Here is a 24,258-nt window from a genome sequence, read left to right on the forward strand (position 1 = left end):
ACCTCCGTTTGCAGTACCCAACAGAGCAGCAGTTAGGCACATTTCGCGTGTCGGCCGATCGCGCAAGACCCCCTGTAGGGCGGGTTACCGACCTCTAAAAACCCACCCCCCCCCTGATGTTTTTTGACTTTCGATTTTTGGCTTTGTCGGCGCTCCGCGACTCCGCCTAACTGCTGCTAGGTTATATTACTTTAAAATAATACCATATTAAGAGAATGCTGATTGAATAGTAAGATGGGAACGCACAGATAAGAAAAGGCCAAAATATACCGCAAAGTACTTTGAAGCGTATAACATAGTGAAAAAGTTATTTCGTAACTTTTCGGCACATTCGGTATACTATTCAACCGAAAAAACAAGTTCATTTTTTTTCATTTAATCTTTACTTTCGTTATTACGAAATGTAAACTGTGAAAATTTTGACTGTTTGAAGTATTTAAATTCAAGTTATATATATTGCCACCACGTTAAGGGAGAAATTCCTAATTCTGCATTAAGAGGCCTTTTCAGTGTCACCCGGCAAACATTGTCGGAGAGAGGCCATTTGAGTGCATTCGACATCGAAATGGCTTCCTTATTTGAGTTTTTCTTTTAAAAATATATCTTCTTTAAGAAAATCATTTAAAAAACTTTTTCATATATTTTATTTTCCGTTTTCCTTTTTTTTCCCCAAGTAATTACATTTATCGCACCCTCTGACATTGATTATTTTTAAGTCGAGATAGTAATGAAGTTCGATTGAAGCTTTTTCGTTAGTCTAAACAAAATTTCCGAGCTTGAGATGAGAAAAAGATGAATGAAACTGAATGTAAAATCCAGCCGAAAAAACGACGGTATTTTTAAACGAAGAAAAATCAAATTGTGTCAGACAAATCAAAGATAGCTTTCTATGTCGTAAGAAACTACCGAAAATAATAAACGAGTTAGAAAATTACAGGAAATGCGACTCATAAGCGAAAAGTCTTTCTAATTCTATCGATAAAACTTATAAACTATTTACAGCGGCGTTCACAGGTGCCGGAGTCTAAAACCCCTTTAATAATCTTCTGTTTATAGGATATTGCGCGTATAGCACTTTTTCAAGGAAAGAAAGGAACCACCGACTCTAGATATGACAGAAACCAAAAAAAAAAAAAAGTTAAAACTTGATACTCTTCTTGTAAAGAGCGAAAAAAATGCATAATTCTATAGCAACTAAATCGCCCATAGGAACAGTCTATATTATCGATAACTTGCTCGAGCAATAGTTACTTGGAGATTTTGATCATTATTTTGATGTCAAATAAGAAAACAATGAATGCAAGATGCTAAATGAAAAGAAAGCTAAAAAGAACGTTCTTGGACGATTAGGGGTTATTTTTCAAGCGCGGGAATTGGTTTTGTAAGTGAGAGTCATTTTTACGAGAGTTAAGAATTATCAACATTTTACCTACCAGCTAAGTTATCTGGTGGATCTGATGGAGAACGAATTATATCCAACAATCGAGTTTCAAGGGATGGAAACTTCATAGAATCCTACAAAGTAAAAGCAAAAGAATTAGAAATATTTGCCAAGAAGTTTTTCTTGGTTAATTTTCAATTTTCGTGGTCTTTTCTTCCATTGAAAAGCAGCTGTACAACAGAAATTCTTTCTTTCCGCCATTAATTTATGTATAGTATTGTCGAGTCGACGAAAAGACAAGAACAAGATGCTTCTAAAATGAATTGAATTCCGTGCCGACATTCGGCTCATCTTTTCCGAAAAAAAATCTTGGAAGCTAATTCAATGCTGCGGTCATTTCTTAGAACACAAAAACTAGCTTCTGTCGCAGAATATTTGATTCGAAGAATATGTTTGGAATATTATCAGTGTATTCAGTAAATCCCCATTATATCAAATGAATTTCAATGTACCATACAGAGAAAAAAAGCATACATTTTATCTCTTTTAGTAATTAAGAAAAGAACAAGTGAAAAGGGAAAAAAATCTACTAAACTTTTACCTGGTACGAATAGAAGGAATTTGATAACTCGTTATTCGAACCGTGAGAATTCCCAAGTCCTGTGATGTTGTCCAAGATAGTTCCATCGATAGGATGCTGTCCGTTCAGGTTTTCAAATTGCCTTTTTGCAATGGCCTTGTCTATTTGCTCTTCAGTCTGAGAGGATTAAGACAGGATGATTACATGTACAGACAATGGGAAAACCTTTCCCCTTCACTCATACGAACTGTCAGTACAAGAAGTTCTTTTTATACATTTCCCCCCATTAGGATGACAATACCATTGGTGCTTGTTAACTGAGCAAACCAAAGTGAGCCAGGGATATTGATTGTGATAACATTTAACTGACGATATAATGTAAAGGGCATATCCTGAGACAATAGACCTTTTTATATTAGCTTGAGCATATCGTTTTCCCATTTCAGACCATCTGTCGTTCCCTAGAGCATCATTCCGTTGATTAACAGAGGTACATACTTGAACTCAAACAAGGAATCTTATTCCCAAAAGTATGACGTGGACTGAAATGGGAAAACATGCCCAAGCTTATGAGCTCTAATGTGGAATTTTTGACAATAAATAAACAAAATAAACCAACTTTATTAAAATAGTTCTTCAATACTTGTCTACATGATTCAGCACATGATTGAATCCAAGAAGCTTACCTGTTTTTTCAAAATAATTTTTTCTTCACTCTCCAAACCAGAATTATGAGGTAAATATAAATACTGTTTTAGGTCTCTCCACTTGGCTTCATTTTCTATCTTTTCAGTCTTCCTGTACCTAAGGTTAGTTAAGAAAGAGCAATCAGTGTATTCAGGCCCATCGCAAGAAAACCTAAAAAGGGGAGATGATGATTTGATTTGATGATTTATATATAGCACCCTTTCTATATGAATATAATCAAAGGCGCTTTACATTGAGTTGTGAATGACAGATTGCTTTTATGCAATTTACAAGCATAATAGATAGTATGAAGTGTAGGCACTGAGGGTGGTTCATTTTTCTACCAATCTTGGTTGCCTTATATTGCTTTTTTTTTTTTGTATAGGGGGAGAGGGTGGGGTTCCTTGGAACCATCAAAACCACCACTGGCGACAGGCCTGGTGTTATTCCCCCTATTATTTCTCATGGTTATACAGCTATTTCAAAATGGTGAAGGTTTTGTGTTGCAAGCTGATGTTGCTTTACTAAGCTAGAAATGTATTATGTTAATATCTAAATATTAATGTCCCCACCAGAAATTATGCCAGAAAAACGTGCAGTTAAAGTTTGGGGAATTTCATATTGTTGCACCTTTTGTTAATAGCATTCACTGCCACAGGGCTGTCAACCCCAGAGATATTCAAATCTGGAGAATTGATAGGGAAGGGACATGACATCACAGCGCGTCAAAAAGCGTGCGAAAAGACGTCTTTCGCTTTGTAACATTTGATGTGATTGGTTTATTTCTGACCAATCAGATTATCGCTTATATTACAATGGCCTGCTTGCAAGAACAGTTTATAAGGAACGTTTTGATTTTGTTAGCGATGTAAAATGACACAAACAACATGAAATAATTGGAATTTTATGGTTGTGAAAGTCTAGTCTCACAAGAAAAGAAATGGTCAGCTTCGGGGATTATCCTGGAGATTTGATACTCTAATCTGGAGACCGGGAGACACGGTCCAAAATCTGGAGACTCCCGGTTTATCCGGGAGAGTTGACAGCCCTGTGGTGGGATTTGATGAGACATTCTAGTGAGCTTGGGAAGCCTGTGGTATAAGTTCCACACTTACCATTGATTTTATTTGTTCTATCATGCATTCTACTAGATCTGACTTGCTTTCCAACAGCTCTGGTGCAAATTTTTCATTTATCCAAGCCTACATATTAAGGGCATGAAAGGACTTTAATTCTAAATTAATTTAATTTATTTCGTTTCCTACCCCCTCTTTCAAAAACCAAATACTGCTTTTAATTATACTTCCAAAGTTTTAAATTATTATTAAAGAATACGATTTAATTGTGAGTTGATTTAATAAGTTAAGTTAATAGTCTTTACCTCTTCCAATTTTTCAAGAACTTCGGCAGCTGTTACTTCAATTTCTTCATCGCTTTCTGCATCTTCTTCAAGTCCACTTCCTTGAACGTGCTCAAAAGTATTTTTATCCATCCTTAACTATAAGCCGAGGAGCTTATAACTGATAAAAATTATTTAAAAAGGTTCACAAAGACGAAAATGTTCCGCCATTTTATTTTTCTTCCCTATTTCCCGCCAAAAATATTTTCGTTCTCAGTTTCTCCCGGTCGCATCCTCATCACAGGAAACCCAAAGTTCGATAAATCGTATTTCAGTTGATATTAATCAATTTTACTGAAAAGAAGATTTGTATTATTTATGATGAATTCGTTGAGCGCATTTTTTCTCAAAGGAAGCAAGAAAAAAAAGGGGGGAGAGGGCGAGAGGGGCTGAGGTACGTATGAGACCGGAGGTTTGGGACCCTTGGCTTGGGCTGCCTGTTGGAAAAAAACTGTGAGCACGTGATTCACGAAAGGATCAGGGTACTGACGATCAAAATGGCTTCGTTTGGCGATAATAAGTTCGTGATTTGTGCCGGAGTGGCCGGAGTTTTAGGAGCAGGAGTCTTAGGTTATGTGTTGGGAAGAAGAGGCAAGATGCTGTCTGCAGAGCAATATTTTAATGTCAAAAGCCACTACAACGAAGGGAAAAATCCGGTCATGAATTACGTCCTTCAACATTCTTTGAGGGAACCACAACCCTTGAGAAAGCTGAAAGAGGTACACTTGTTTTGGAATATAACGGCTTGAAACAAAGTTCCAATCGATCGATTTACAAAGTAACATTTTGATATATACGTGAGAACGGTGGGTTTACTTGGGTCGGGGGAAAGCAACAAAGAACCCCTGCGATGCAGAGCAGGGGCAGAAACTCATAAGGGGCTACTCCCCTTATAAGTTTCTGGTAGAGGGGAACATTAGAACAAGTTATTAAATACAACAGAAGTAATTACTAGTAATCAATGGAAATCGATTAATTAATGGTTACAGTAATTGATTAACACTGTAAAGTGTTTTAATTTATTATCATCTACTTTCATCGATTACACAAATTTGCTACTCATGATTACTATTAATTGATTTATTAGCATCGATTATTATCGATTTTCGTTTATCATGATTTCACTGGGTTTCTTTATCCTTGAACCCCCTAAAAAACTTGATTTAAATAAATCAAATAAGAGTGTGATGCATTGTACCCTTCAAGCAGAGCCCGGGGGTACTCTTGCCCGTTTAGGGTAGGGATGTGCCGCTGAGCCCTCTGAACCCTGACCCTGTTCCAGAGTAAAAATCGCTGAAATTCATACCCTGTTCCAGAGCAAGATTGCTGAAAACCCTGTTCCAGAGAGGAGAGAGTGTGATTTCATATATCCTGTTCCAGAGCGAGCGCGATTTTATATACCCTGTTCCAGAGTAGAATTGCTGAAAACCATACCCTGTTTGGTGGCACGTACCCGTATAGCGAATATAGGGGAGTACCCCCCCCCCCCCCCCGGGAAGCAGAGGTTATTAATACAGCAGTAGAGAGTTTTAGATTGAATGTTTTTCTTCCCACAAACGGCAAACGTGACCACATGTTCATCGTTTTCCTGTATTTTACTTTACCTTTTACAAAAATTCTCACTGCACACAAAAATATTCTTTTTTTTTCCTACTACTTGGATTCTTTTGCAAGTCCTTTTCAGTAATGTAAAATAGCAGCAGTAAGGTTGACTCGCGATTGATGCCGTATATTTGCGGGTTTAACACGCGAAATTCAGAGCGTGTTGGCATTTTAACAATTTCTCAATAATTTCCAAATCTCCCGAAATCGACTTGCAATGGCGCGTTGCCGACCTTACTGCTGCTGTAGGTGAAATTAGTAATATTTAAAAATACTTCTAACAGTGCTTTTAATACACTAGGATATAGACGAAAACTAACTAAAAAAGGATGCTAAAACTAACGATTTGAGGAGAGAAAAAGGATGTTAAGATTAGCTATTTAAAAATACTTCTAACAGTGCTTTTGATACACTAGGATATAGACGAAAACTAACGATTTGAGGAGAGAAAAAGGATGTTAAAAACTAACGATTCGAGGAGAGAAAAAGGATGTTAAAAACTAACGATTCGAGGAGAGAAAAAGGTTGCAAACAGTGTCTAAATAACACCTTAGATATAATGGACAACATTCCAAAGATCAAGAATAAAACTGTTAGGCGTTTACGAACGCGCGTTTTAAACAATCTAGATTGTGATTTCGCCTTTACGACTTACGCAGAAGGCGAATTAGAATACACGATGACAGACGAAAGAGCAGAACACATTTTAGATTTAATGCCGCAAGGCAATTATCGCTTGGAATTAACTTTCATAAAGTATTCTGACGGCGAATGGAAAGTAGAAAAGGGGCGTAATCCAATACGGGCTTCAGGAAGAAAATCCCTCTTTGTTTTAAACAAAGATACAACCGCACCGGGTGCTTTGGTGGGGATTGACGAACTCTTCTATGAAGTTGCTTACCCGGTCTCCGTAGTCATTTACGCCGCTTACCTAATCCGTGAGCCAAATACGAAGAATTTACAGCCTATGCGGCATCCTGGAAACTGTGTGGCCAAATTGGTCCGCGAATTCTTCAAAGATGCTGCGCGTGGCGGAAAGTTAACCCCACAAAGGAAAGAAGTCATACGAAAATGGGAAAAGGACACTCGACGCACGGGAGGAACCATAGAAAACATAAAGAAGTTAGAAAAACTCTTAGAACGGCGCATCTTCGTTAAAGATATCACCGACGGCTTCATTTACCCCGGGACGCATAAATACGGCGGCCGTGGAGGTCCCATTGTGATATACCAGCATAATGGGCACGCGTGGAGGGACGTAAAGTTCCCCCGTAGGAAAGAAGTCAAGGTGTACAAAGATTACCCGCTGCCTAATCTCCTGAAGGAGAATTCAGTTTGGTTAATGGACGAAGATGGTAAGCAGTTCATTACGCAGGACGGAACTTTATACAGGCCCGAATTAGAACACCAGAAAATACTAAGTGCGTGCTTGGATTTAGGGGAGGATCTTTCTAACGAAGCCATGACTGCAAGATCACTAGACTTCTTAGCTGCGAAGAAAAGAAATGGTTGGCGTCCAACGCCTAAAGATATGGAAATACACAAAGCATGCGTAGAACACGGTCATGGCGGTTTATGGAACATGGAATATGACCAAGACGAATACGTTTCCTTAGATATGAAACATTGTTACCCCGCCAGTTTTAAAGGCCAAGGAGATTGTAAGCCTTATTATGACCGTTATGGGCATCCCTCCTCCCAATTCTTCCGAGTATCCTTAGACGGTCATTATGACGCGCCTGCGACAGGATTCGTAAAACTTACTTCTTGGAGCCTAAGAGAAGGATTACATCCCATAATTTACGCTTGGTATGGTAAACATTTGCAAGAAAAGCAATGGATTCCAGTTCCTTTGTTAAAGTTCTTAGAAGAGAATGAACTTCTCTTATACGCCGCTCACGAAGCAATATTGGCGCATTCCTCCTACACGAAGTGGTTACCTAAAGACAACGCAACCGCCAGAATAATAATAGGAAAGTTCACACAGGGCGCAAAAGAAGGGGATAAATACCTACAACGCCGTTTGGTTACAGACGCCGGAGAGCTGGAATTCCTTATCAAACGCGCCCACGAAGAAGGAACTATGGTGTCGGTGGAGAACTGGCAGTATCGCATAGAAGATAAGACTTACGACTGGAATGCTTTGTGTTATTACCAGGATTATAGGCCGCAATATTACCATTTACGCGCAAGCATGTTAGCTTACGCGCATATTAACCTGCTAACGATGCTCTTACGCTTCGACAAAGAAGATATTCCAAGGGTTGCAACCGATTCTTTGTACGTCAAACAGGAAGTGTTGGAAAAGGTAAAGGAATATTACACCGATGACGAGATAGCAGAAAGTGGGCAGTGGCGCATAAAAGACGAGGAGATAAGAGCATGGCGACAAAGAGTAACTTACAATGAAAACCATGCGCACGGAAGAGTAGAACCAACTGAAGAGATTTACCCAACGGTTAAGGATCTATTATCTTACAACGCCATGTCTTACATTTACGGCGCGGGAGGAAGTGGTAAAACCACGAGAGTTCTTAGCCTTTTCCCGGGCATCAAGGTGCTCACACCAACGCACCGCCTGGAACGCGAGCTCCCGAATGCACAAACGTATCATAGCTTTTTCCGATGGAACGGTCAAAAGTGGGTTCCTGAGGCGGTTGAAGTTCCTCCCATAATTCTTTGGGACGAAGTTTGTACGGTGCCGCTGCATTTGCTTAAAGAGTTCGTAGCATTCTTGAAAGGCAAGTGTCAGGTAATATTCGCAAGCGATCCTTGCCAACCGCCTCCTATAGGCGGCCAAATGCCGCATAAATGGCTCATGGAAACGGTAAACTACGTAGACGAAGCCAACGAAGACTATCGTAGCAAAGATCATATACGTCACTTTAAGAAAGAACTTCGCGGCCTTAACGACGAGAAGCAAAGCGAAGTATTACGTAAAAGAGTTAAAGCGCATTCTTACAAAGAGTTTTTAGCCGCTTGGTGTCCTACCGACGTTGTTCTTTCCAGCCGCCGCGCCAGTCAAGCCAGGATAGAAAAGGACCTGCTGCAAATACATCGCCACAAATTCCCTAAAGAGTTAGTGCCCGTTTGTTACCGGCCGCGAGATACCCGGGCGCAAAAAAAGGACGTTACCATACCAGGCACAAAGAAGGTAATAAAGAACGCTGTAACCCACGATAAAGCGTGGGTGTCTTTAGGAAAGTGCGGTAAGAAAAGCAAATCTGCCTGATGAACTTCATTAGGGGTATTTACGGTAAAGCTGGGCCTGGGAATGTACTTGGGCACGGGAAGATAAACCTGCCAGAGGGTTTGTTTTTTTAGCCAGTTCTTAGCCGTTTCTTCTGATACCCTGGCCGCGGTCGCGAGTTTCTTGATGGCTGACGCTCCTCTCCAATAGCCTTCAGGTCCATAGTAAATCCTTTTAAGTTTGTCCTCTACGCGGCCCATTATATGAATTCCAAAACGAGATTGATCTTACGTCCGTTAAAATCCACCGTCTTTCCGTCCACTTTAATGGTGATGTTTATGCTTTCTACCAAATTAGACAAGTCATAGCTTAAAGAAATGGGGATGTATTCTACTGGGTCAAATGGATTACCTTTGGGCAGAAACTTGGACATAAGAGAAGACTTTTCTCCATTGCTGTAACTATGAACCAAGTCGCAATAGACTTCATAAGAGGATGCGACTTTCCATTTTACGTCAAGTTGACCATTGATCGTGGTACTAGTAAGACCCAGGAGTTCTACCAATGGACTGCCCTTTAGATTGGCACTCCCACTATTTTTCTTGAATTTCATTTCATGGGGTAATCCTGTGGTAAGAGTATATCCATGCTTTGCTAGCTCCTTAGCCAGTGTTATGGGGGTGTAATGGGAATCTGGTATTTTTGGTTTGGTGGAAGTCACGACGACAAAGCCGCCAATCAAATTATACCAAGAATTGTACAAAGAGCAACTAACCAACCGAACCTTACAGGCTTTGATGGGGGGATTCAAATAAGTGGTAAAGTCATTCTTGTCGCTTTCCAAAAAGACGATCATTATATTAGATACGCCAAAGCCACGCCTCCCGCCAGCCCTGCGACTCCTACAAAGACCAATTCGCTATCTTTTTGTTTCTTAGAAGGCTGGTAGTAATTCTTGAACTGGGGCCTTTTCAACCCCGTTAATGCCGCTGGGTGCGCCTGCGCATAAAGTTTAAAGGCGTAGTCTGTGTTTTCGAAGTTCTTGTCTGCCTGCATTTTGTCTTGGTAGTTCTTGTCCAACCAATCCCTGTAAGCTTGTCTTTTTTCATTCCAAGCTGCAACGTCTCGCTGATATTTCTCCAGCGCTAAGTCGTGTCTCTTCCTCTCAGCGGCTAATTCTCCGCTTTTGTCGCCTCTGACTAATCTATCCAAATACTGACCACCATAATTAGCTCCAGTGAATGCTAAAGCTGCAATGACTCCACCTACGACCACGCTAGCCATTTATATTAGACGCAAGCAAAGCTTACGTCGTCGGCAGGTACTTTTCCTTCCGTAGGTAATCCTTTAGCATGATAGCCCCGCCCACGGCAGCGGTCATCTTAGCAAAGTTAGCGAAGCTCTTGCTTGGGTCTTCAGTAAAGTCTTCCTTAAGCACTTTCTTACCTACCCAACCAATACCCGCAACGATGGAAGTAATGATAGCTGCTTCTTCAACAGTTTTCAATAACGCGGTCGACATTATATTACAAAGCGAGAAGGAAAATCTAGGTCGCCACGGCACGTGGTGATAAATCTACTCCATTACGGGTATTTTGCTTCTAGGCTCCTGCACGGGTGCGTGATATGTTGGCGGCACATGCACGGCCTCCCACTTTACTTTTGGCTTCGTAGCCCGCCATTGTAAGTAGAGGCTGCCTGCTGCTATAGCAACTCCTAACGCGCCGATGACGTACCCAGGATTAATAAAGGATTCCTCTTCTTTCTCTTCCACCTTTTCTTCTTTTTTGCCTTTGTTCTTCCTGTTCATCTCCGCGAGCTTCTTTCCGGCAGCGACTCTGCCTGGAGATTTAGCCTTGGTAATCTTTTGCTCGGGCTGCTCTACCTTCGACTCTGGTTCACTCATCTTATATTAAGGGACTTGACAAGTAACTTGATGACGACTTGACAATGACTTACGGACGACTTAATAATGACTTGGCAATGACTTAACGGCGACTTGACTAAGTACTTGAGGTGACTTGACAACGACTTGACTAAGTACTTGAGGTGACTTGACAACGACTTGACTAAGTACTTGAGGATGACTTAACTAAGTACTTGACTAAGTACTTGAGGCGACTTGATCAGGTGCCTGGAAGACCTCCTCGACTTCTCTGTCCTTCTTGAAGTCCTTCCAAGAGGCACCAAAGGTGCCCGCAAGTTCCTTCAAGTCGACGTGCTGAGCTACGTGAAGTGCCGCAGAGGCGACTGCCATTAACTTACCACACTTCAACGACAACCACCCACAGGTTATCTTAAGTTCTTGGGATATGACATAGTCATCTCTTATGTCCTTCTGTAGTTGCTCCACGTCGTCTATGGGCAGCGCAAGTCCAAGCAATTTAGTCGCAAGTCGGATAGCGGAGTCTGCTACGGCGTCCGTGGTCTTACTTGCAAGGGCAGCCTCATACCTCTTATGGAACTTTTTGACTTCCTCTTCTGACAACTTATTAACCTGCTCATGGGTAAGTTCCTTGCCTATCATTTCTTTACACTTCCCAGAAGACACCAGGATGTTGAGTTGTTCCTTAAGGTTACTTTCGTCTAACTGTGTGGGGACTTCATCTAAGAGCTGCTCAATATCCATATATATTAGGAGTTAAAAATCTGCGATCTTTATGGAATACGGAAACCTCAAAGAGAAGATCATCTTGGAATGTTGGTGCGTTTTTAGGTGCCGCATGTATTCATGCAGCTGTTCCCTGGATATCTCACCGCCGTAGTCGCTTAAGATGGTTTCCAGGTCAGACTTACTCGGAGTATAAAATACGACAAGTGAACCTATGTTTTCCCTGAAGGGCTTAGAGACGCTGGTAAGCTGCTGGGAAAGCAACCAAACGCTGATATTGTCGTGTCTGCCGCTAAAGGCGAGCTTCACTAATTCGGAGGTGCGCCTTTTTACGTCGTCCCCACAGGCAATGTCATCCAATATGAGGAGTGTCTGAGTATTCTTGGGGAATTGTTTGTGCCAAAACTTAAGATGCCCAGATAACTCGTTAGGGTCTAAGATATCCACAAAGAAGTCGTCATCTTTCACTCCTATGCCCGTCCAGGTGCGGTTATTCACATAGGTGGGACAAAGCAGCACGATATAGTCGAAACGGTATCTAAAGGGTCCTAATAGCTGCTCCACGATGAATTGGGTCTTTCCGCAGCCGGTGGGTCCTACTATCAGAGCGTTACAAGGCATGTGATCTGGGTTCATTTATATCTAATGAACCCCATTTATATATAATGGAGCCCGTGGAAGCAGTCAAAGCAATGGTTAACGTCGTCAAAGAAAAGTCAGACCTGGAGAGGACGGTCGAAATGCAAAGGGAGGAGATCGATCGGCTGAAAGAGCGCGTGCAGGAGTTGTACGACAAAATGTGCGGTCTGAAGCGCGCGGAAAGGTTTGGCGCGCTGATAACGATGGCGGGCTGGGCAAAAGAAAGCGTGCAGGACTTCATGCGGTATCCCTTATAAGGCTTAAATAACACTTAGTTATAATGAAGTGCGAGCAATGTGAAAGGGAGTTCAGCAGCAAGCAGCGGTTGCAATATCACGTCGAAAGACGGGTATGCAGTAAGGAAGTAAACAACGTCACTGTTTGCGAAGACTGTAATAAGCAGTTCAGCAGTGCGTAGGCTTTGGAGTACCATCGTAATAAAAGGGTTTGTTTAAAGAATGTATGCGTGCGCTGCGACGAGAACGTTACCAACGCATGGCACCGACACAGATGCCTCGGTAATTACGACTTGGTTGGCGTAGCATGCCTTAAACACGGTGACGTTGCCGCCCGATGTTGTCCGGTAGACACCACAAAGGAGTTAACGCGCCGCAAGAAGGAAATTGACGAAACGTTTGCGGAGTTTGACCGCGTCGAAGGCGTAAGGTGGGAGAACAGGGAATATTGGGAGGCAAACTGTGATCGCTGCGGCTGTCATAGAAGTGACCAACATATTTGGCAGTGTTTGTATGAGGGTCAAGGTGGTTTTAAAGAGTACTTAGATCGATTTGATGCTTGGCATGCCAGTAATGAGGTGGTCAAGAAAGCCCGTAAGGGATAAAAAAGAAATAACGAAGGTCTTGGTTTGTGCAAAGAGTCTCAAATCCTGATCTTATTTTTCTTGTTGTTTGTTAACAATCAACAATACCTCAACAAAACAACAAGAATAATAGAGACCCCTTTTAAAGGAGGTCTGCAGGAAGGTAGTAAAGTAGGGTTTGTGGAAAGAGTCTCAAATCCTGATCTTATTTTTCTTATTGTTTGTTAACAAAACAACAAGAATAATAGAGACCCCTTTTAAAGGAGGTTGCAGGATAAGAATAGGACCCCTTTTAAAAGAAGAGCGGCTTTTTTGTGTCCCAAGAGATGTCGTAGCAAAGTACGACTTGCGCAAAGAGTCTCGAAATACGACTTTATTTTTATTGTTGTTTGTTAGGGATCAACAATACCTCAACAAACAACAATAAAAATAAGGACCCCTTTTAAAGGGCCTTGCAGTATATGCTAGCCTACGCAGCCGCCGGATTCCTAATCGCCCTTTCAATATATGGACTGTATTACGTGCGAACCCCCTGCTGACTGCATCGTTAAAAAAGAGTCGACGACCCTCATTGTCGACGACCCTAACTACATAGAGGCGAAGGAAGGACGCACTTTGCGACGTCAAACGCCCAGCGACCATCCTTCTTCCCATACGACCTCAGATGCGTAAACTCCTGCCCCTCTATCACGTATCGGACGCGATCCGGCGCCCACAGGCTGTACGTAACACCCTCATGCGCCAATAACAACCGTAGCCTGTCTTCAAAGGCTACATAATTTTTTATTTCATACGTAACGCCCTCCTTTAAGTCTCGCCAGTGTATCTGCCTCACAGCCTCAAACGCCATATATCCTATGGAATATCTTTAAATGCGTCTTTAGAGTGTCCGCGTTCTTAAAGCGCTTACAGCACCACCTACATGGTAAACGCATTCCTCGTGCATATTCCGTGATGGCTCTGCAGATGTCGTCGTAGTCGTTACTGATCATTACTTTATGACCATTTCTTTCGTATTCGTGCAACAGGCGACGTTGGTCCTCAGATAATACCCCATTGCCTTTAGGGGTCTTCAGCTCTACGCAGAAACCACGGTATCGCACGTGCGCATTCAAGATCATTAAGTCGGGTTGACCGCGTTGGTAGCCCTTCTGCCAGCACTTTATGCGCTTGCCGTCCGAGTCCTGCAGTTCGCCTAGACCAGGGGCCACGAGCATTTGGGGGTAAAACCTGCGGATGTAGTCTACGACTTTCTTATGCAGGTCGAATTCATTTTCTATTTTAAATACTAACTTGTTTGGGCCGTCAATCTCATACTTACCTGTCTTCCTTAGCGTAGGGAGAACGTCCTCTAAGACCCAATCCTGGAATGTTTCTGCCGCTGGCATCTTAGAGCTAAATATTAGTTGATACAACCCAGATTCGGTTACATACAGGGAATTAGGCTGTGAATGAAGGGGGAGGCGATTCACCTCCACTCTAAGTTCGCTGAGCTTTACCTTGTATTTATCGCGAACATGCACCTTAATTGCATCTTTTGGACGCTCGTAACCCAGCGCTAGCGCCACTTCCTTTGCTTTGAAGTACAAAGTTTCGCCTTGCACTATGCATTGCAGTTTGGTTTCGTTGTTTTCAAATACGCGAAGCATTGTATATATAGCATATTTTTATGGCCATCAATAGGCAACACTCTTTAGCTGATTCATTTCCACGCTCAGTTGCGCGTCTGAGACGACGAAGATGTACGCATTTACTTTGAAGTCGGTAGCGGTTCCTTTAGTGCGTTTGATTTCCAATGTGATGCCGTCCTGCGTATTTACCAGCCGCAGACCTTGCCCGTGCATGGTTTCATCATTCGTCGTGCGCATGTCAATCCATAACGCATATTTATCCTTAAAGAATTCCTCAGGGTTAATTTGATCGCCAAACTTACGCGCAACTTCCTGGTACATATCCGCGGGTTTTATTCCCTGGGAGTAAACCTTGTTTGGAACACCGTTTATGCTAATACCCACGTTGGTGATGTTAGGATTAAAGAACGCCTCGGAGTCGCGCTTACCGGCTTCATATGTCTTCGCGAACACCAGCATTATACCCGTGAGACTTCTTCGGGGAATGTTAATGCTTTGGTTGATGACCTCGTCGCCGTTGTTTTGAAAGCTACACGTCTTGTACATCACTACGTGGTCGTAAAGGAATGCCTTGCCAGAGCTGTATTCCATACCGGCGCTACGGGCCAGCTCTTCGCTGTATACCGTTTCGTACTGTAGCTCTAAGTTGGTAACAGAATAGGGATGAATACTTCCGGTAAGTGCTGTCTGTGATGTGTCCATCTGTAAGATGTTTGTGGTATCTGCTAGGGTCACTTCAAACTGTAACTCGGATAGCTGTCTCGGGTAGTACGCGCCATGATTTGTAATCACCTCAAAGTCCAGTGGTATGACATACTTAATATCATAGGCGGTCTTTATTCGCTTTGCGTCTGCTACTGCCGTTGCGTCACCAGAATCCGTAGGTTGTGTCTTAGTATCGCTGCGAACCTTACGTAAGATAACGCTTCCAATTCCCTGCTCTATCTTTTGTGCGCGGTCGAAGGCCGTTAACCATAGGTCCTTATAGGTGGTATACAGATCGTACCTATTTAAGTCCAGCAAGGATTCCCCGGCAAACTTGATTCTCATCTTAGAGACTAAGTTGCGGCCTGCGTTATTAACGACGTAAGTTTCTAATTTTGTGCTTGGTTGTATTGCTAGGTCGAACCTTAAAGCCAAGGTACCGGGTACTAGGACTAGGTTATCCGTTAGGCGGGGAACGCCCACATACAAGGTTTCTCCTGGTTTCGCGCTGCTGGGCGTAAAGGTGACCCGATGAAAGGTGCGTTCTGCTTTCAGCCCGCCAACCTGCTTAGGTAATACGTTGGGGTTTAACTTTGAGCTTATCATATATAATGGAAGTAGAAGGAACGGATTTTGATCCCCTTACCGAAGAAGGTCAAGTTGATATTAATGACGAAGAATACGAGTCTTTGCTTCCTGATGACAACGTAGACAAACAAGGCCTCTTCGAGAAGCTAAGACGCAAGTATGGTAGGAGGGCCCGCGATGCTTTGCACTCCCTCGGGCGAAAGTGGAGTAGTAGGAACCCCCACACGCCCATTCCAGAATACTTACAAATGGAATCCCTTGGCGTGCGGTCGGACTTAATAGCGGACTTCATCAAGGACCTAAGAGAGCGATACCCAAGCCTAAACCTGGCTCCTTTGGACTTCCAAATAGGAGACAAAGGGCAGGTTCAAGTTAGAGAATCGGGTAGGGAAAAATGGCACAACCTGTATCAAAGGAAGAATTCCCACCTGCTTAACAACCAGCTTCCAAAAGGAGTCACAAATGCGCTGGGAACGCCCAACTTGACGATGCTAAGCACTTTGACTCAAAAGGAAACAGAAGTTGCTCGAAGGGCCTTTATTAGAGGTATTTCGAACCCCGGCTACAAAGATGCCCTCAGATCCGCAATCAGACTGCAAGAGGAGTGCCAGGAAAAACTTAACCAATTAGAGACCGTCGAAGAGGAAAAAAGCAAACAACTTGAAGAACTTCCCTCAAATAGCGATGCGACCGAAGACTTGCGGAGAATAAGTGCTGAAAAGGAAGCACTTAAGAAGGAAATACAGGAAAATAACATAACCATCGATGACCTTACGCGACAACTTGATGCGGTAACCAAAGATGAGGGTGGCATCACTAAGCTCCTTGATGATTTTAAGGAGGATAACATAGCATTACAAAGTAGAATAGAAGAATTGGAAGAGGAATTCATTAAACAAGGTAGGCTAACTACTGAAAGTCATGCTGCCGAAATTGCAGACTTTAGAGATAGGCTTTCTAAGCTGTTTGAAGAAAAAAGCAGCGTAAGGGATCAGCTAAAAATTGCGGTAAATGAAGCGGCGGGGAAAGACGTAGAACTACAGCGCTTAGGAAAAGAATTAATGGAGTCTGTTGACAGAGAAAGACAAGTAATGGCGGACAAGGCAGTGGCGGAGGAACAAATACGGCAACTTCAACAGGCCGTCGAAGACTTGGAGTACGAAATAGATCGACAGCGAGTAATAATCGAAGATCAAACTCGCTCTGAAGAAGAAAGGGAGGCAGCTCAAAGGGAAATAGAAACCCTTCAGGAAAGACTGGTGGAATTACAAACGCAAATAGAAGGTAAGGAAAGGGAGCTGGGGCTTACCACCAAGGAAAAGGTAAAAAAGCTCCTGGTGAAATATGGTATTCCGCTGGCATTTGCGATCGCTATTTCAAGCGTAGTAGGAGTAATCCTATCCGCGCTTAAGGCTACAGGCGCGGGCGTAAAGAAATTAGGCAATGGACTAACGGACTTGGGAAAAAAGATGGCAGCCGGTCTTCCTGGGCTGCTGGGTAGCGTTCTTAGCCTGGCACTTAGGGCCGGCGGTGAACTGTTGAAGTTCGTGGGGAATAACATTTGGATCTTGGTCGTCGCTATTGGAGTGGTACTCCTGAAGAAGATGAAGGGTTAATCTTATCCTTGTATGTTATGTCAGGCTTATCGTCGTCGGGTGCCCGAGGTGTTCTCGACTGGGGATAAGTAAAGATAGTATTCGCACCGCCCTGATAATGCGGAACTAAAGGTATAGCAGTCATAGTACTAATGGTCTTATGATTCCAGGTTCTATCCGACGAAGGACCTACCGTTGGAGCGGCATTTATGCGAAGGTTGGCGACGTCATTGGGAAGAACATAAAGCTTCGCATATTGACAATTGACTATCATATGAAAAGTTACGGGTGTTAGGTTTTCTTGGGAAACTGCGAAGGGCTCCGCCGAAAAATGAACTGGGTTCCTATTATTATCTTTTTTTCTAAAAGGTAGTAATGGTTGGTCGTTCTCATCGACAATTTTAAACCCAACATTACATGAGGACTCCGTGTTAATGCAAATGGTGCACATGAGCAGCCCTAAACCTCCACCCGCAGTCCGGTATCGTACCATTGCTGTTGTAAGCAGCGCTTCTCCTCCATAAGATGTGAGAAAAATTCTTCTTTTTTATGTGGGTTCATATATTTCAGGTCTATAGACTTAATACCGTAAGAGTGCTAATAACCTTGTGATTGTAAATCTCATCCCTTTGATTTTCTATGCTGTTTATGCAGACGCTTCCCGTGTCGTCTATACGCATTTGCAGCTTTACCTTTCCGTGGCAATCGGCAACTAGGTGAAAAGTCCAAACGGAAAGATTCTCGGCGCTATTCGTTGGCGGCTCTACTGAGAAATGCGCAGGCACTCTTGTGTTCGTCTTTACGCGCATGGGCTGTAGTATGCCATTATCGTCGCAGAAACGAAAGCCCACGTTAGCATGACTCACGGCGCCAAGGCAAATACTGCATATTATCAACTTCTTCCCTGAGTAGTTCAAATTCACGGACATCCCGGTGACGTCCACCCAAGATGCCTGGTTGTATTTTTTTTCGCCTGTGTAAGTCGTATAGACACAATCTACTCCAGCTACGTAGGGGTTGTTCATCGCCATATATAATAGCTCAGACCAATGCTTGCGACTGCTAGGCCGGCTTTTAGTAGGTTATGGTCATATTCCTCCTCCTTTTTAGGCGCTCGGTATGGTTCTTTTTTAGGTGCTCGGTATGGTTCTTTTTTAGGTGGTTGGTGTATTTTCTTAGGCTGTTCAACTAAGTGCCTCCTAATGGTGTCAGAGTTCACGTCATTCACCCCAAACTTCATGTCTTTGGTTGCTCGCTGCAGCTTGTTGTTATAACCCACAACGGAATTGGCGTTGATAACCAAATTACTTGGCATCAACCAACAACCAGGCGACAAAGCGTAATCCAGCCTAACCTTCGATTGCTGCACCGCTAATTGATATCTCTGCACCGACTTGGATATGTCATTTTCTATTATTGCGGACTCAAACAGGGCTAGGAATTCCTGTTGCGTCTCCTGCGAAGCACCTTGGGCGCCAATGATAGGGCTGCGGGTATTTACCTGCGCTCCTAGGATACAGTAAACAAATGCTTCTATACTGCGGTTGATCCTAGAAAGGTTCCTTAGGCCTTTTCCTTTTAATAATACAAACGGATCCCAAGTGCTAGGAAAGATCATTTGAATCCTAGTAATTAACGTGTTATTACCCTTATCACCACCCATGTCATCAAACTCTAACTCATTACTTGGGTATGCTTGGTGCTCCATGTCTGCTGGCCGCTCGCCGGTAGCCGACCAAACATAAACAATACCCAGCCCATGCGTCTTACCCTCCCTATAACGAAAGTCTCTTTGCTGTGGCTTAAACTCATTAATTAACCTTTCCAGGGCGGCGGAGTCATAGCGGTTATTCATCGAATTAAATGCCTTATCTCCTGGTAGGGGTACGTTAAGCTCCTTCAACAACCTCCTTACCGTAAAGGCAACGTGAAACCGCATAAATGAAATGTGAAACATGCCCGCGGCAACGCCACAACCTTTAGTGGCAGCCCAAATAGCAAAGTTTAACTGCTGTGGCCAATACCGCATGTTGGGTCCTGCTAACCATTCCCTGGCCTCTTTACCTGACGTATGCTTCAACATCGTTTCTTTAAAGATATCCCTTACTACTACGTCAAACGATTGCTTACCCACTAAAATCTCCAGGTTCGTTACAAGCTTATCAAAGTCGTTTACGCCACCTTCAGCATCGTAAAATGGGTAATCTTCCTTGGTTAACAATAAATTATCCGGGAAGTTAGGTGGAGCTTCCTTATGCACTGGCGTAGGCTTGGGCGCCGGCTTTGGCTCTTTATAATAAAAATGGACTATCTTTGGGCCATTTGGTTCCGGTGCTGCCTTTGGCTTTGACTCCAAGTCCTCATTACTGTACATTCGGGAACCTCGGTAATAAATACCATCGGGTCTTCTCTCAAACTTACTAGGGTCTGCATGTGGGAACATCTTCCTAAAGGCCCTCCAATTCCAGTAGTCGTGATGTGGCTGGTCCTCAATATCATTCCCAAAAGCGTCGTACATACTATATATAATGGATGTTATACCATCAGCACCTCCACTTTATCCTGAACTTCCTAAGGAACCTAACGAATTAAACGCGGAGAATTTCAGTCCTAATAAAGCGAACTTAATCCTGGCTTACTTGGAAGGGCAAACAAAACACTACGAAAAAGTTAGGAAGAAATACGTCAGAGCACGGACTACGCTACATAAGATTGCGATAACTTCAGGATCCATATCCGTTGTGTTAACGGGCTCCGGCGTTGCTACTTCGCTTACTGGGCCGGGAATAATCGTTGGAGTTCCTTTGGCCGGCGTTGGGGCAGCCTGTGGTATTATCTCGGCTGTTGCTACGGGTATTATGAAACAGTTGTCAAGCAAAATATCCAAGCATGACACGACAATAGCTCTGTCAAGGGCTAAAGTAAATACTATTACTGACCTTGTCTCAAAGGCTTTGCGTGACAGAAAGATAGATGATGTAGAATTCTCGCTTATCTTAGCCGAAGAGGAGAAATACAAGAAATTAAAGTCGGACATAAGGAACAAAAAAACAGTCGTAAAAGATCTTTCCGAGGAATCTCGCAAAAAGATCTATCAAGAGGCAAAAGAGGAGCTTCAAAGAAAGCTTGCTCAGTAAACATCTGCTTTGAAAAAAGCGTGACGGGATTTCGTTTACATATCGAACGACAGTCTGGAAATTACGCGCAATATTTATGCCATAAGATCCACTATCTTCTTGGAATCCATCCCAAGAGGGGGTGGTTGGGGTCTATTTCGTAAAATATTTCATAGATTACGTCGGGGTAATAAGGAATATCCTTATCCAGCCGACAAAACATCCACTCGGCTTTTGTCATATCAGAAACCTCGGGAATAGACTTACCGGTAATTTCAGACAAAAGATAGGGAATAGCTTTGTAATATTTCCCTAGCTTTATTTTTTTCAATGTCTTCCGTAGACTTTGCGGGGTTGGCTCTTCTAAATGGTCTATGATTTTCTCCTTTACTTCATCGTCTAAATATACCGGTCGTAAACCTTGGATGTGACTCATCCAGTCTCGGAAGTATTTTATTCTCTTATAAGGTGTTTTCGTACGACCTCCATTGGCGTAATACTGCTCTCTGGTAGCATTTGGTACGGCATTACGAATATTCTTACCACACTCGTAACACTGTGCTGACGTGTCGTCTTCTATTTGCATTTTCTTACCACAACACCAGAAACCCTTGGGCTTGGGTATATTAACTTTGGGCCTTAGGCAAATTATACAGAAGTCATAAGCAAACTCTTTACATTCATGCATCGTATATCCAACAAATATTTTAACTTCCGTTTGCGATATCTTTGATTCCCAACACAGCAGCAGTAAGGTCGGCAACGCGCCATTGCAAGTCGATTTCGGGAGATTTGGAAATTATTGAGAAATTGTTAAAATGCCAACACGCTCTGAATTTCGCGGGTTAAACCCGCAAATATACGGCATCAATCGCGAGTCAACCTTACTGCTGCTAAAATACTTTTTCACTGGTCAACTGACATTTGCCATGAGCTTAAATCTAAAACTCTCTATTGACCAAAACCCCCTAGAGGGAGGCCATCAAATAGGGAATATGGTCTGCCAGTGATAAATAAATCCAGATAACATAATTTGATCATCTTTTTTTTATGGTCAGGAAACATTGAAGTATGGGGTGCAAACCAGAATGCTTGGTGCAGCAGAAGAATCTCAGCTTTTTAGAGTTTTGTTTTCAATAATGAATGTCAGAAAAGTAATAGAAATTGGTGAGTAAAAAATAATGATAATGATATAATAATAATTGGTACTTAATAATATAGCCCATTTCAAATATCTCAATGAGCTTCACATAAATAACCAGTGGAGGATTTTACAGGCTGCGTATTAAGGCGCTTATGGCAGCCGTGCGGCTTACAATCATGAGTGTGAAATGTTAATAGATTAGTATTGTGCCTCCAAATTGGGATAGGCTGTTGAACCAGGAGACAATACCCCACTCTTACATGAATAATTCAACAGGGGAACATTTTGGGGAACATTTTGGGGACTTCAATATTGAACATAAGAAAAGCAAAAAAGATAACACTGAATGGTTGTCTTGATTTTTTAGGAGTCTATACTGGTTACAATACTTTAAATTTTGCTCTGAGTATTCCTGATGATGGAAAAGTTATTGCATGTGACATAACTGATAAATACTTTAATGCGGTTGGAAAGCAAGTGCTCAATGAGGTGAGGATGTCCCATCTGTAGTTATAAATATTAGTCCCTAATGCAGGGTAAAATGTTTTAAAGTGCACCCCATCCTGTTACAATACTTTCAGTATTGATTCTTCATAAAGTGAATAGTTGAATGGTGAAATATTTCTTCACTTGAATGTTGCGTAATGAAGGTTTATACTTCTGATATGTTAGTGACTGTGACATCACCCCAGGCTTTTGAGTGTACTTGTTTTAATTTTTAATCGGGGGTTAATAGGTGCAGTTTAAGGAAAATAAAACTGCCAAATAATTATTAAGTTTATCATAAAATGATAAGTCATACTTGGTACAGGCTGTTTAGGATTCTTCTACGACTAGACACTATTTAAATGAAGTGATTTATGTTATACTGTATGATGAAAGTGGACATTTCACATTTCACCAAAATTTTGAAAATGGCCAAACCATTTTCATGAAATAACCCATTACCACCCTGCTTATGAAGTTATTATTACAGTATGAAAATTATAGCATTTCTTGTAACTTTTTTTATTGACTGGTCTACAGGCTGGAGTTGAGGACAAAGTTGACTTGCGCATTCAATCTGCTATCCAAACGCTCGGTAATATGCTGTATATAAAATGTGAATTAAGTACTATATTTTCATGTGCTGCACTTTGAACCCTTGACTACTGTTGCTACAGTATGTCCCATTACCTAACATTGTAGCAAGAATAACTTGGAAAAATCATGCTTCAAAATTTTCAAACTTTTTGATTTGATTTTGAATTGCAGATGAATTGATCACCAATGGGGAGGCAGGAACTTATGACTTTGTTTTTATTGATGCTGATAAAGTTAATTACAGTGTCTACTATGAGAAGTCTCTCCAGTTGGTGAGGAAAGGAGGCATGATTGCTGTTGATAATGTAAGTAGGATTTATTTAGTCAATCTTGTTTTTCAAGTTAATGGTACATGTAGCTTGGTTAAGATTTTGAAGTTATCAAATAACAAACTTTACACTTCAGTTTATAAACCCAGTACAATATACGCTGTGTTGCCTAGTTTCCATCAGGCATCTTTCAATAGTAACAAAAAAATAACAAAAAAACATGTTTTCATAACATTGCCAAAGGAAGCCCACCAGAGTTATAGATTAGAGTTAAAGGGTTGAAGTTGCCCGCACAGGAGACTAAGTGTTGCCCAGATATACATGTTGTCTACAAACTTTTAAGATTGTAAGCTTTAGAAATAGCGCTCCAAAGATCCCTAAGAATTTTCTCTTATTGTGCACAATCTGGATTCAATCATATCTGATCCAGCTGGTCAAATAAAAAACATGAGGATAGCCATTGTGCAATATTACTTACCATATATTTTACATGCTGTTTCTGATGTCACCAAAACCTTAAACTTCTTAAAATATAATTCCATTACATTACTGGCCTTTGGTTGTTACTTAGTTGTTCATGCAATTTCAATAATTCCCCTCCCCTCCCCCTCTCTTCCCTAATCCCCTTGTCCCAGTCCCCCCAACATCAGAGGGCAGCTATATATATGCAGGTTTTCATCTAATAAGCAAAACTTTCAAATCCTCATTTTGAATATTATTGTCTGTAAACTAAAGTGCTTTCTTCAAAACTAGGTACTTTGGTCTGGTAAAGTGATTCAAGATCCTTCCACAATGGATGAAGACACAAAGGCTATTCATGAACTGAACATGAAGATTCACAAAGATGGCCAGGTCAATTTGGTTATGCTGCCTTTTGCAGATGGTGTCACCCTAGCCACAAAAAACTAAGGGAAAAACTGTGTAGGGATATGAATAAAAAATAATTATCATAATAATTATTAGGTGCCTGGATGTCTTAAATATTAAAAGAGATTATTCATCTATATTAATCCATGTTGTTGATGATTACTAAATGATTATCAGGGATAGCTCCGATATCTAATAGGAAAACTTTTATAAAATGGGTGATAACTTATCATATAAACACACTGATATCAATTAATTTTCTCTTCAAAAAAATCTGTTCCACAAAGATTCTGTTTGGTTCTATCTTCATGTTTGAATATTTAGCTGGTTTGAGTTGTTTGTTCGATGGAT

The 24,258-nt window shown here is 41.8% G+C and overlaps 3 protein-coding genes across 3 annotated transcripts in view; 1 reads left to right on the forward strand and 2 right to left on the reverse strand.

Annotated features, from left to right (window-relative positions):
- Positions 1-2,090, reverse strand: part of LOC148912208 (cytoplasmic polyadenylation element-binding protein 2-like) — a gene marked incomplete at its 5' end in the record, with an annotated part of 40,377 nt that extends 38,287 nt beyond the window's left edge. Inside the window, 2 exons of the mRNA XM_089028502.1 lie at positions 1,434-1,515; positions 1,983-2,090. Coding sequence (XP_088884628.1) covers positions 1,434-1,515; positions 1,983-2,090 — 190 coding nt within the window. The remainder of the gene's footprint in view (positions 1-1,433; positions 1,516-1,982) is intronic.
- Positions 2,091-3,708: 1,618 nt separating this feature from the next.
- On the reverse strand, positions 3,709-4,164 carry LOC148912211 (DNA replication complex GINS protein SLD5-like). The gene is made up of 2 exons (XM_089027886.1): positions 4,030-4,164; positions 3,709-3,850 (listed from the first exon to the last, which is right to left on the reverse strand). The coding sequence occupies exons 1-2, from the start codon at positions 4,138-4,140 to the stop codon at positions 3,722-3,724; spliced, it is 240 nt and encodes a 79-aa protein (XP_088884012.1). The 5' UTR covers positions 4,141-4,164; the 3' UTR covers positions 3,709-3,721.
- Positions 4,165-4,512: 348 nt separating this feature from the next.
- Positions 4,513-24,044, forward strand: LOC116287643 (putative caffeoyl-CoA O-methyltransferase 1). Its single transcript, XM_031694358.2, has 6 exons — positions 4,513-4,766; positions 21,603-21,711; positions 22,056-22,177; positions 22,715-22,769; positions 22,943-23,076; positions 23,794-24,044. Exons 1-6 carry the CDS (start codon positions 4,545-4,547, stop codon positions 23,947-23,949), a joined length of 798 nt encoding a protein of 265 aa, XP_031550218.2. The 5' UTR covers positions 4,513-4,544; the 3' UTR covers positions 23,950-24,044.
- The last annotated feature ends 214 nt before the right edge of the window (positions 24,045-24,258 follow it).

This window comes from Actinia tenebrosa, unplaced genomic scaffold (assembly GCF_029948245.1).
Source record: "Actinia tenebrosa isolate PJP-AT-01 unplaced genomic scaffold, QUT_ActTen_1.0 PGA_scaffold12__29_contigs__length_12842862, whole genome shotgun sequence".
NCBI lineage: Eukaryota > Metazoa > Cnidaria > Anthozoa > Actiniaria > Actiniidae > Actinia > Actinia tenebrosa.

Excerpts from the sequence above, each read along its gene's own strand:
- LOC148912211 (XM_089027886.1), bottom strand. The coding sequence starts at position 4,140 with ATGGATAAAAATACTTTTGAGCACGTTCAAGGAAGTGGACTTGAAGAA. Across the intron at positions 3,851-4,029 it reads TTCTTGAAAAATTGGAAGAG|GCTTGGATAAATGAAAAATT; the intron begins GTAAAGACTATT and ends CTTAATATGTAG.
- LOC116287643 (XM_031694358.2), top strand. The coding sequence starts at position 4,545 with ATGGCTTCGTTTGGCGATAATAAGTTCGTGATTTGTGCCGGAGTGGCC. Across the intron at positions 22,178-22,714 it reads GAAAGCAAGTGCTCAATGAG|GCTGGAGTTGAGGACAAAGT; the intron begins GTGAGGATGTCC and ends ACTGGTCTACAG. Across the intron at positions 23,077-23,793 it reads GCATGATTGCTGTTGATAAT|GTACTTTGGTCTGGTAAAGT; the intron begins GTAAGTAGGATT and ends CTTCAAAACTAG.